The sequence below is a fragment of the Dermochelys coriacea genome, chromosome 16, assembly GCF_009764565.3.
Source record: "Dermochelys coriacea isolate rDerCor1 chromosome 16, rDerCor1.pri.v4, whole genome shotgun sequence".
NCBI lineage: Eukaryota > Metazoa > Chordata > Testudines > Dermochelyidae > Dermochelys > Dermochelys coriacea.
Window position 1 is genome coordinate 12,748,648 of NC_050083.1, and position 12,256 is coordinate 12,760,903.

Below are 12,256 nucleotides of genomic sequence, written 5' to 3' on the forward strand. Positions count from 1 at the left end.
AGCCCAATGTCATCCTGCCACCCCCAGTCCACCTCTAGTTCTCCCACCAGATGCCCCAAATTCTGCAACCGGCTCTTCCACCAACACAAGGGTTTTCTTCCCTGGATTAAAAACACTCTCATTTCCTTTGGCTGTTTGCTACAGTGCTGTGCAGCTGGGGCAAGAGCCTAACAAGAGCATGAGAAGTCAGGGTATTTGTCTGTCCAAAACCTAAGTGGATCGGGACTCCCGGGCTGCACTCAGGGTGACTTTGGGGTCTGAAAAGACACCATTCCTCCCTTCAAATCAGGGGGACAGGGAGGCAGACAGCCCTTTCTGGGGAAGAGAGGGGATCTGGGACTGAGACATATGGAGACAGCCATGTGTGGATACCAGCCTGGTTTGGGAGTGACGGGTCTGAGAAGCCGCCTCTCAATAAGAAGCAGAGGGGCCGTGGTGATGTAGACAGCCCTGTCGCCATGTGGAGCAGAACGGCCCTGGAGGACAGAGTCAGCCCTGTCCCTGTGTAGGGTTAGGATGGGAACTCCAAAGCCAAGGGCTCTCCAAGTTGCCCCTGTAATGTACTGACTCTTTAAGCTGAGCCTGGCCATGGAATCCAAGTGGAAGTTGCTTCCCTTTCCTTCCCCAGAGGCCAGAGATCAAGGAGCTGAACTGGTGAGAGGGGGCAGGAGTGGGGAAAAATCAGAAATAAAAACATGCTCCCCCTTTCCCTCCACCCCTTCTCCAGTTAGAACAAAGGCTCCTTTCTCCTGTACTGCTCCTGCCTCGTCAGCACTGGGTCGCCCTGCGTTTATTTAAGGGATGGTGGCTGGCAGGGAGCTGTTTTAATTAGGCTGCTCTACCTCTCACCGTGCAGAAGGGAAGCTGTGCAGACCTCCAGCTGTTATTCACCCCCAGGGTTACCCTCCTCATAGGATAAAAGGGGCACCCCTTCCCCCTCCCATGCAGCTGGAGTCTATTAATATAGATTATGCACTGCAACCACAGCCTGCCCGCTCCTGGGGCAGAGGGGTGGGGGGCTACGCAGTCATCACTGGAATCCAGATGCAGAAGTTGTTTTTAATTTAAAACAACGCTCAAGCCTTAAGTTATAACTGCCTGACCTGCACACATAACCATGAGGTGGTGTTGCCACACCAGGCAGCTCTGTCTGAGAGTTCATGGGCCTTGAAAAAGGACTGGCTGATTTAAAATCTCCTTTGCACAATCAATTCCAGTTCCTTGCTGATTACGGGACTGATGCATGCCCCAGCTGAACTTAGACCTGGTCTACACCTGAAAAATAGACTGATCTGGCTACTTTTTGCTCAGAGCTGTGAAAAATTTCACACCCTGTGCAACATAGATAGGTCGACCTAGCTCCCACTGTAGACACAACTAGGTTGAGAGAGGATTCTTCTGTGGTTTTAGCTACCACCTCTCAGAGAAGTGGATTAACTACATCAACAGAAAAACCCCTTCTGTTGGTGTAAAATCATTTATACTTCAGCACTCCAGCTGCACAGCTGCAGTGCCATAGCTGTGCTTCTGTAGTGTAGACATATCCTCAGACTAATCAGCTCCTGGTCAGGGAATGACATTTCAGACCTGATTCTCTACTGTGTGGCACCTTGTATCATCATTTCGAACTGTGCAAAGTGGGTGTTAAATGTGCCCACTGATGTAACTAGTGGAGAATTCTGGTCTGGTAGCAGTTTACAGGTATGTTGCACAGGTATAAACCATGACACAAGATACACAGCCCTTTCTCTTCCTGACAAGTAGTTTGGAACCATTGCTTGGAAAAGCTGACTGAATCTGAATCCATTTGTAGCCATCCCACAAAGTATTTCTATCCCTGGCACGTTGAGTGGTATTTGAGTTAAATTCATGTCATTCTGATTACCTTCTTGCTGTTCATTCCCACTATTCAGAGATTTAGGCCCAGGGGCCAGAGATTTTGTCTTCCTTTATGACTGGCACACTGTTGACAGTAGACAAATAAATAAATAAATAACAATAACTTCAATTTGGACATGATTCTGGCATCTGGTATCTTGCTCCCTGCTTGAGTGGAAGAGGAAGCTCTGGGAAGCCATGATTCCCAACTTTCAGGAATATCTATTTTTAAGGAGGGTCTACAGAGCAGATCCATGCTACTTTCTCATTTATTTTCTGCATGTATTGTTATGGTTTGTTAATAACAGTACACAGCACTTTCACATTCAAAGCACTGTATGAACATGAATTAATAGATCTGCCCAATACCCAGATGAGGTGGATGAATACCAATATTCCCATTCTGCACATGAGGAAACAGACAGAGAAGTAAAGTGACTTACCCAAGGTTACAGAGGGAGTCAGCGTCTGAGCTGGGATTTTAATTCCATAGCTCCTGGCTCTGCGTCCTGTGCTCAGACAACTAGGTCACACCTCTCTTGAGTGACCACACAAGACTAGAGTGAAGCTTAGCCACAATTTAAATAATCACTATAGCTACAGCTGAGAGTACCACAAAGCCCTGGGTATCAGAGCACTCACCCATCCCCTCCCTCCTGTGAGTTGGCCTGCCACAATAAGACAGAAAAGTGCCCTGCCCACTTTTTACTGACTCAGGAGCTCCAAGCACAGTCATTTCCAACTGGATTTTCTCTTCAGTGCCAGGAATGCTGCATCCAAATTAACTCCATGACTTTCACATTTAAAAGGATATATCCTCATTCCAGCTGAAGCAATATCAAGGCCCCACTAAGAGTCAAATACAAGGCACAAGGCAGTAGATTCATGGGCTGGTGGAGGGGCTAGGCAGCAGCTGACTAACACTAACATAAACAGGGTGTGACTAATGTGTAGGGGTCCATTTGGGCATGCCTCTAGGGGAACACACAGTTCTATTCCCCACCAACAGAATGTGTGGCATCCTGATTATGGCTCCTGATCTCCTGCATCCCTTCCTGGGAGAGGCTGAGTACTGGTTTGTGGGATCACTCCAGGTCCCAGGGGTATGGGCTGCTTTATAGAAGCAGGTAATTAATACACAGAAAGTGTATTTATAATACCAAGCCACTGTAGGGAACTAAGGGCCTTCTACAAAATGCTCAACCCCTGAAAGTCAATGGGAGTTGACGGTTCTCAGCACTACAGAGAACTAGGTACCAAAGCCATAATTCAACCAGCCCTGAGGCTGGGCCACTCACCTCATCATCCTTATACCACGAGAGGTTCTCAGCTGTCAGGACAAACCAGTATTCCTTGGCGCCACCCTTCATGATCCCAATGTTATTGATGGTGAGCCAGCCTTTTCGGATCACCTATGGGGATGGAAATTGTCAGCGTCAAACATGGCACTGAGAACCTAGTCCTCCTAATGGCTGGGGAGAGAGCAGAGTGTGTCCCTACACACACAGAACAGCACAACAATGACCAGACCACCGTGCTCTCTGCTCCTGCCAAAAGCCCCTCACTAATTTGGAGCTCCAAGGCAATCAAGCCTGCACCTGTCTCCAAACAGGAGAAGGGTTAGGAAGGAAGGGAGTGGAAGGGAGGCAGGAGAGAACCTGGCTCTGTTGGGGGTTACACCATTTGCCAAGCACTCAAGGGGAAAAGAGAACTGCAGAGAGAATCTCAGACACTGGCCCAACCCACAGAAACCAAATCACAGCAACAATCACACCCAGAAAAGGCCAGGCCTAGAAAGAGCAAAGGAGGAAGCACACCCTGGCAGAGACAAGGAGCTCTCCCACCACTTGGGGTTGGAGCAGACTGCTTCACAGAGCTCAAGGGGATGCAATTCAAGAAGAAAAGTAGAGAGAGGTAAATGAAAAACAAATTATTTAATTTAGTAACACAAGGAGATACTGAACATCTGGGAATAATGATGCATCTGGAATTCACACCCTGAACTTAACTGCGTGAGATAAGTGGCACTGTAACTTTACATATGTACATTAGCTTCAATATAGATATATATAGCTATAGATATAAAGTCCCATATTTACATTCTGTAAGTGAGCTAGGAGATTATTGATTAGTGGACTTTGAACTTTAAATCAGTTTGTCTATTCCTCTACATGTGAGTTAGTAGAAAGAGTATATGTATGTAATAGCTTAAATATAAGCATGTTATATTGTATATATATATAATGTGAATGTGCATTACTACAGGTGTTCATTATTGTACATGTGTGCATGAGCCTGTTACTGCACATGTGAATTAGCCTATATGTGTATGTCTCACTGCATGTTTGTTTCAGAGTAGCAGCCGTGTTAGTCTGTATTCGCAAAAAGAAAAGGAGTACTTGTGGCACCTTAGAGACTAACAAATTTATTAGAGCATAAGCTTTCGTGAGCTACAGCTCACTTCATCGGATGCATTTGGTGGAAAAAACAGAGGAGAGATTTAAATCTCTCCTCTGTTTTTTCCACCAAATGCATCCGATGAAGTGAGCTGTAGCTCACGAAAGCTTATGCTCTAATAAATTTGTTAGTCTCTAAGGTGCCACAAGTACTCCTTTTCTTTTTGCATGTTTGTGTATGTTAAAAATGAGTGTGTTGTAAACAGTATGTATGTGCATTAATGAATACTGTTTTGTGTGACTTAATAAACATCTGCATGGGTTCTGCATCAGTGCATTCATTGTCCATATCTGTAGGCAAGGATGAGTGGATTGTCACTCCTCTCTTTCATGCTGCTGATTGTTAAAATTCACAATGGACCAATTCTCTCTGCTGGCAGAAGAGGGCACTAAAGCTGAACCCCAGATCCTGATCTCTAGATTGAATGGTCTCCCCAGCTCCTCCTGCTTACACACTTTAGAGGCAGCTAAAGAAATTCTCATCCACATGCTGCCTTTTGCTCCCACTTCCACTTTATCTGTATCTAACATCAGCGGCCACTTCCCCCCACTGCAGTAGCAGGTGGAATGGTCCATGTGTTGTTCCTGATCCTGCTTTCCCCAGATGCATCATTAATGCTCATTAGCACAGCCTGCTGAGCGGCCTTCTACTCACCAGGATCTCATCCTGCAAAGGGGAACCATAGCAACAGCAGCAGAGAAGAGAGGAGAGGAGCAGAGAGAGGAGAGATTGTTACTAGGAAAGGAGGAGTGGAAGGAGGAAAGAGCCTCAAAAATTAATCATCAGAATCTTTTACCAAATTAGCATGTCAGCTGCGAACACATCAAAGACCCCAGGCCCCAAAATAAAATCTGCTAAAGGAAATGAAAGCTCAAGATAGCGATAGGCAAATCCACAAATGAAACAGAAAAGGATTGGCTCCCAGAGCCGTTCCACACCCAGGGCAAAGGCAAGGTACTTGCTGGTGCCCTTCAGAGGATGGTCTCCCTGCAGCTGGGAGATACCCAGTAAAGCCCTTCAGAGCATAGCATCCGGAGAAAGCAATGATCCAGCTGAACCTGCCAACCAGCCTTCAGCAACTCTGAAGTTCTAACTGTGTTTCAGGGAAAGGTGGCCAAATATATTTTGAAGATGATTCACTCCAGATGAGCACCTGGAGTTGGAAAGGAAGAGGTTGTTCACCTACATTCTTTGCTGGGTTGCTTCTGTACCCTCCTTCTGTAGAAGGTGCCCAAATCTCTCTGCAGACCTTCCAGGCCAGATAACTCTGTGGTTCTCCCCATAGCTCTAGGGCAGGAAGGTCTTCTTTGCCCCTCTGGCTTTCAATAGGACGTACACTCCATGCGCTTACTACAGAGAGGCAGCAGGGACTTCACATGCCATTCACTATTCTCTCCCAGGAGAAGGCTCCACCATGAGGATGCCCAACCCAAGCAGGGCTGATGGGTGCCAATGAAGTCTCCCTGAGCAGGTGGGTTTAAAGCATCCCTTTCAGGTGGTACTTGCCTCTTCCAGAAAATGTGAGCCCAGAAGTTCTGCAAATTGCTCTTTGGCCCCCAGACAATGGAGACCATTCATGTGGTCAAGAGAGGTGACTGGGAAAGAAAACTCTGTGGCATGGCAGTTTAGAGCTGGGGCTTGGGGAACTGGAGGGTATAGTTTGCCCCAGTTTTTGATGAACTGTAAACTTGCATCAGGACCCACCAAATCAGAGAGCATCCTCCAGCTCTTGCCTGCATAGAAAGGTCAAGTGCAGCTGGGAGAAGTGAATGATGCATCCAGGGATGTGAGCAGAATTAACACTGACATCTACCACTATCCAGAAAGCAGTGGCTTATATGGCGAGACCCCTGATCATCCCCCCTGCACTTTCAGCTCTTTATTGGACCATTTGATAATTTAACTGTCTAGCATGTTGCTGGCCCAGTTGTAAAAAATGGTGAAACCATCAGAGAAATGCAAGGTCACCCAAAGAAATGGATGTAACTTGAGATGCTCTGGACTCTGCCCAGTACCCAACACCAGGATGACAGTAGAAGGGGACTAGGTCATCATATGCAAAGTGACACGGTTTCAAAACCAGTTCTCTACTTCAAGGATCCCAGCCTCCCCTCTTTTAGAGGGCCTTGCACCCTGCATACCTCCCTGCACTGAGGAAAGTCTGCAGCACCCATCCTTTGAGCTCTGATCCTCAGCTAGGGTAGATGTTCCAAGCACCTTGTCAATCTCCCTCGTGATTCTGCTGGGCCAGCTCCTCCATTCACTTACCCTTAAAGCCAGTGGGGATGCACCAGAGGGACTAAAGAATATGATTTGGACCTTGTATTTAAGCAGCTAATAGACATCCACAGTCCTAGTCTTACTGAGGACAATGTCAGCTCCATACATAACAATTGTTCTTTTGCAGGAGGGACAGTCCATATTCTTCTGAAATGCTTCCCCTTTGTCCTTCTCACAGGCTTCCCTAATCCGATACATTTCAGTGGGGCTAAGATGTCTCTCTAATCTTCTTCCCATCTGCCTCTCTTTATACCTTTGAAGAGCTGCTGTGTCTGGCTCAACATCTGCTCCACTGATAGCCTGTCAAGCAAGGTATGTATCCCTCTCACAGCCTCAAGCAGGAGGGAACTTACCTGGTTGCCAGCTGCCTTCTTCTTACTCATCTGGCTGCTCCTTTGTTGAGCACTACAAACAAGATGAGACATTCAAAGCCCATCCAGCTCTCCCTTCCCTCCTGAATCCTGCTCCCTCTGCAACAGCACATTCACGCTTCTCACCCTCAAGTTCCAAACCCTGTACAGCCCCACCTCACCTACATCTTTGCTCTCAGCCTGATCTACTCAACCCCTTGCATCTTCTAAACCAACTGCTGACCACCCCTTCTGTATTCTTCCTTCACTCCTGCCTTCATTCTTTCTCCCATGCCACCCCCTAGGTTTGTAACTCCCTCCCTCTTCTCATGCAACCACTTTCTCCTCCGTCAAATCCCGCTTGTAAACAAGTCTTCCATGAAGCCTTTCAACATTAATACACTGAAGAAAGGAGACAGACAGAGAGCTCTGCAATGTTTTGAGACCACAGCATCTGCTGGTCTCTGCAGCATTTTGGGACATATCTGATCTCAAACTGCAAAACAACTTTTGACTGTGATGGGATTTAGGTTTGGCCCTACATGCCTAAACTGTACTGTCTGTCTAAGTTCCAGCATCATCTTCTGGGGACAGAGATCAGGTTTTGCTCCGCATTTCATAAAACACTCAGCACACTAATGACTCTCCATGAACAATTTTATAATTCCACCTGATTTTTATTCTTTGTCCTGCCTGGTTGGATATGATCATTCCCTGCCCTTCCCTAGCATCTTTCGCCCAAGATCTCACTTGTGCTTTACAAACATGAATACTTAGCCTCACAAACTCCTCTGGGGTGAGTCAGTGTCATTATCTCTGTTCTATAGATGGGGAAACTCAAATACATAGGGATTAAAGGACTTGTTCAAGGTTAAACAACAAACTAGTAGCAGGGCCAGGGATAGAATCAAGGTCTCTTGGGCCTGTCCTCTAACCACCAGTCCATCCCTCCTCTCAGTGCAGAATGACATGGTTGACATGCCAACCACAGCACTGTTGATTTTCTCTAGCTTTGGGTTTCTTTAATTTCTATCCTGACAGCTCAGTGCTCACTCTGCTATGCCACATTGGAGGCCTAGCTTCACTCCTTGCTTCCCAAGGGGTCTGGGGGTGAGGGGGAAGGCCATGAGGAGGCAACACCTGCCCCTCCCCAGGGATGAGGTACAGGGGGGGGCTGAAGTGAGACACAGTGAAGTTGGGGGGTATCAGGACTCCACAGAGAACTGCCCTCACCCCCAGGGGAAGAGGGAAACCTATTTCTCTCTTTACCATCCTGCACATTATACCTCACTTCACCCTCCCATCAAAGCCGGTGTGGCAAACTGCTCCAAACTCTCCACCCACGGTGCTCTGCAGCCATGTCCTACAGCCATCTACCAGAGCACACACAGAGCAAGGTTGCAGGGGAGCAGGGGGACGGAGGCAGTTCAGGGCATTGGTGCTTACTTGGCGAAGCCAATGAAATCCTCGTGGTTTGTGTTCATGTATGCCAGCTCGATGTCTATCAGGAGCATGACCTGGGGGGCAAAGACACAAAGAAAGTGCGTGAGAGACAAGGGACAGGTGCTACTAACACAAAGGCAGGTAGCTGGAGCCACCATTGAGTTGTCTTATGGCTCTTCTCAGCCAACACCTCCCTGTGCTTTGCGGGCGTTCCTCTCCAGATCCCAACTTTACAACAAGGCCCATCTCTATCCCTATTGCTCAGACTGTTTCCCTAAAGGCTTCCCCTCTGCCTCCTGCCCTCAGGCAAAACCTGCAGGCCCTACCTGATCCTTGGTCCTGCCCTCTCGCTCACGAATGTGCGTAGTAACAATCCGCTCCATCTCCTCCCGCAGGTGAGGGTACTGGCTGAGCTGCAGGAGAGAGAAAACACGTGCACATGGGAAAGTGGGGCAGGGTCTGGGGAATAACACTCCCCTCCCAACCATAACAGGGGTCCTAGAGGGCTAAAGGCACAGGAAAGCCAGAATTGCAGACAGATTTTCCCAAGTTCCTGTGGGGCCAAAGATCTCACTCACTGTGCTTTGAGCTTCTTCAGAGAACAGCCCTTCTCCTCAGCAGCAACACCCCTATCCTGCAGGAGACCAGACTACTGCCAGCCCAATTTGTTTTACATAGCAAAGGGCCCATCCCCATCCCCAGATCTGAACACACCCAGTCTCGGGCATGTCTGAAATCCCAGTTTTATGGCTTAAGCCCATGGTTGGTTGTATCCCAAAAAGCCAAACAAGTAGTTCTTTGAAGAAGGTCAGATTCTCATTGGCAACGTAGGAAAGTGATGCCATGGCAATGCTGCCCTGGCTTTTGGCTACACTTTTTTTAAAACCCGCAGCAGTGAGTTCTCAGAGCCCAGGTCTACAGACTTGGGCTCGTGCTATGATGCTAAAAACAGCAGTGCAGATATTGCGGCTTGGGCTCTTAAACTCCCTCCCTGGGCTTCAGAATCTGAGGGCCAGTCCGAGCCCAAACGTCTACACAGCTGTTTTTAGTGCCGTAGTACTAGCCCACACTGCTGCGGGCTCTAAAATGCAGTGTACTGTGTAGATATACCCCCTGACTCTAAGGGGAGCATCCTGGATGAATGAAGATGATCAAAACTGGTCTCACATCCCATTAGCTGGATCACTAGTGGACAGTAGCCTGCCCCAACGAGCAAAGCTACAGGTGGAGACAGAGGGCATGGCCAACCTCTCAGGGAACCAGCCTTCTTCCAAGGAGAAAGCAGCAACCCTGGACTTTATGGGTGCTCCGGGTGTGTGGCTATAGCATTTTATTCCCCTTCTGCACTCCCTTTGCACTGGTGCAAGGGAGTGGAGAATCAGGGCCAGCATTCGTGTCACTGGTACGTCTACTTTGCCACTGATCGCTTATTTCACACCGTGAGAAGGGAATTCAGTTTGCAGCACACAAACAAAAGGGAGTGGAGGGACACTGTCATCTGCAGTTATTCAAGGCGGAGAATCCATAGAGATTGTGAATGAGAAACATGACAGTGCAAGCCAGGAAGCTGAATGGGGGCCCGTGGCAACCCTCTGGCATTCAGGTAGCACTTCCTTTTTAACAGAAAAGTGCCACAGTATTCTACAATAAGGGGGCAGTGGTACCAGTGAAATCATTGGGAGTTTTACCATTGACTTCAGTGGGATCAGGCTTTTGTTCCTAAACATCACATCCCACAGTGGTGCTATTGCAGCATTTGGGCCAATCCCTGGAGAAGACAATCATTTTGCTTTCTTCCTTTAAAAAAAAAGTAAACTTTTTGGGGCAGGGACTGTCTTTTTCATTTGACATATGTACAGCACCTAGCACAATGGGGCTCTGATCCCTGATTAGGGCCTCTAGACGCTATTGTAATAATCATAATAACAATTAGGCCCCTTTATTATCCAGTTAATCATTCTCTACTTAGCACTTAACCAGCATGAACCAGTTAATTCCTGCACCATTCCTGAGAGGAACAAGTGCCACTATCCCCCACTTTACTGAGCAATAGTGAGATAAAATGACTTGCACAAGATCACACCGTAGGGCCCCAGTGCTGCATTAACCTCAATAGGGCAGCAACCATGTAGTTCTCAGCGCAGAATCAAGGCCTAATTAGCTGAAGTCTCAACTCCAGGCCTGTTGTCAGATTACTCCTTTCTCTCCCTCCCTCCCCAGAAAGTTGGGTTTTTTTCCCCTTTTGTTCTAATATTTTGAAATATTTCAATTTGACTATTTAACGCCAACTGGAATTTCCTGACATCAACATCATTACCTCCTACTTCTATTTTGGGCTTCATTTTTGCCATGTCTCTCATCTGCCTTAGTACTGCACTGCCTCAGTTCTGCTGATCTGATGGGGGTTTTTAAATCTGATTTGGCTTTTGGATTCTTATAAATAAAGGACTATGACAATATGTACAAGAATCAGCCCAGACCCTGCACAATCACCATTGGAAGCTCAAAGGTATAGGGCAATTGCTATCAAATACTGAGGTATTTGGGTCTGCTTCACCACTATGTCACTCCAGGTTAATTGCACCACTGTCATGCCCTTGAAATCAACGCAGTTGCTCTGGCATATGGATGGAGTAAGGGAGCAGGGGATCAGGCCCCTCTCTTTATAAAGAACTCTTCTGTTCTGAATGTCACTGGCTCCAGATTGATAGGAACAGGCTTTCTGCTCACACTGAAGGTGGCCCCATGTGGAAATGGGCTCCCCTTATATCTTGAGAAGGGGCATATTAAGATTTCTCTTGGATCTTTATAGTCTAGGCTGCTTGTTGCTTTAGAGGGAGAGGCAGCACTTCCTGTTTTCTTCTGAGGTTGAGGGGGTGCTTTATGTCAAAGAATCAAAAACAGGAAGTTGGAAAATCTCTAAGCAAATCTCAGCTTCTTTGATTCAAGAACAAAAAAATAAATAACACGAACAAAGGCAAGGTGAGGTGCAAAATGTTCTCAGTTTATTCAAATCAGGATCAACCAGCAAAGGTTACAAGCAAAAGAAACCAATAGCACCACGTTTACAAGACGTCATGCAGGAGGCCTCCCACCTCGGCATGCATGGGAGAAGCAGGGGTGGGCAAGAAGGGGGACATGAACACTGGCTACAGGATGTCATGTCCACTGGGGAACATGCAATGGAATGCAAGGGGTGGCGGTGGGGTAATGCCAGCAGTGCAAGCAGCACCCAGAAATGCCATGACTCTGAAAGAAGGGAGAGCAGGTGACCCTGCCAGGGGCTCTCAGCCGGTCTGGGAGGGATTTCCACACTCAAGTAGGATTTCCACACTCACTTCTGACCTAATTGCATTTCCCTCTCCAGTCATAATGCAAGATCAAGACCCTCTCTTAAAACAGCCTAGCCCCAGGGAAATCCTCATGACACAGCTCTAGGTCCCTGTTCTTGCTAACACTGAGTGCCCATCTTTTAGTCAGGAATCTTAAGATCTCTAACTGAAAGAATCCTGATTTGTAAGGCACCCTTTTGCATACATAAGGCTCTGCTGTGCAGTTTGGACACAGAAAGTTCCTGCTTTTTGAAATCCACCAGAGGGGATGCTATATTCCTAGAAGCACTGGCTCTGATTCTCTGCCTCCCTAGCAACTGAATTTCATGCAGCCTCAGTTGCATAGGATATTCTTGACGATCTGCTCAAAACTACTGCATGATGTTGCTGTGTGCAGTGAAAAAACTATCTCATTATACCCCAGAGTAGGCTGATTTCAGTGGTGGATGAAGAGATCCTTGTATGAGCAGTTTTAAAGCCCTTTGAGATCATTCAGGATGGAATAAGAGATTATTA

At 47.2% G+C, this 12,256-nt stretch overlaps 1 protein-coding gene across 20 annotated transcripts in view; it reads right to left on the reverse strand.

Annotated features, from left to right (window-relative positions):
• The window catches only part of DNM1 (dynamin 1), a 112,211-nt gene that overhangs the window by 38,648 nt on the left and 61,307 nt on the right, over positions 1-12,256 (reverse strand). For 13 of the 20 annotated variants that reach the window (XM_038374774.2, XM_038374769.2, XM_038374782.2 and 10 more), the window contains exons 11-15: positions 8,735-8,821; positions 8,412-8,482; positions 6,969-7,020; positions 4,990-5,001; positions 3,177-3,290 (exon numbers count right to left, since the gene is read on the reverse strand). In XM_038374774.2, coding sequence (XP_038230702.1) covers positions 3,177-3,290; positions 4,990-5,001; positions 6,969-7,020; positions 8,412-8,482; positions 8,735-8,821 — 336 coding nt within the window. Of the gene's footprint in view, positions 1-1,885; positions 1,964-3,175; positions 3,291-4,989; positions 5,002-5,297; positions 5,489-6,968; positions 7,021-8,411; positions 8,483-8,734; positions 8,822-12,256 lie in introns of those variants that run through there. The other 7 variants (XM_038374775.2, XM_043498608.1, XM_038374777.2 and 4 more) reach the window with 4 other exon arrangements.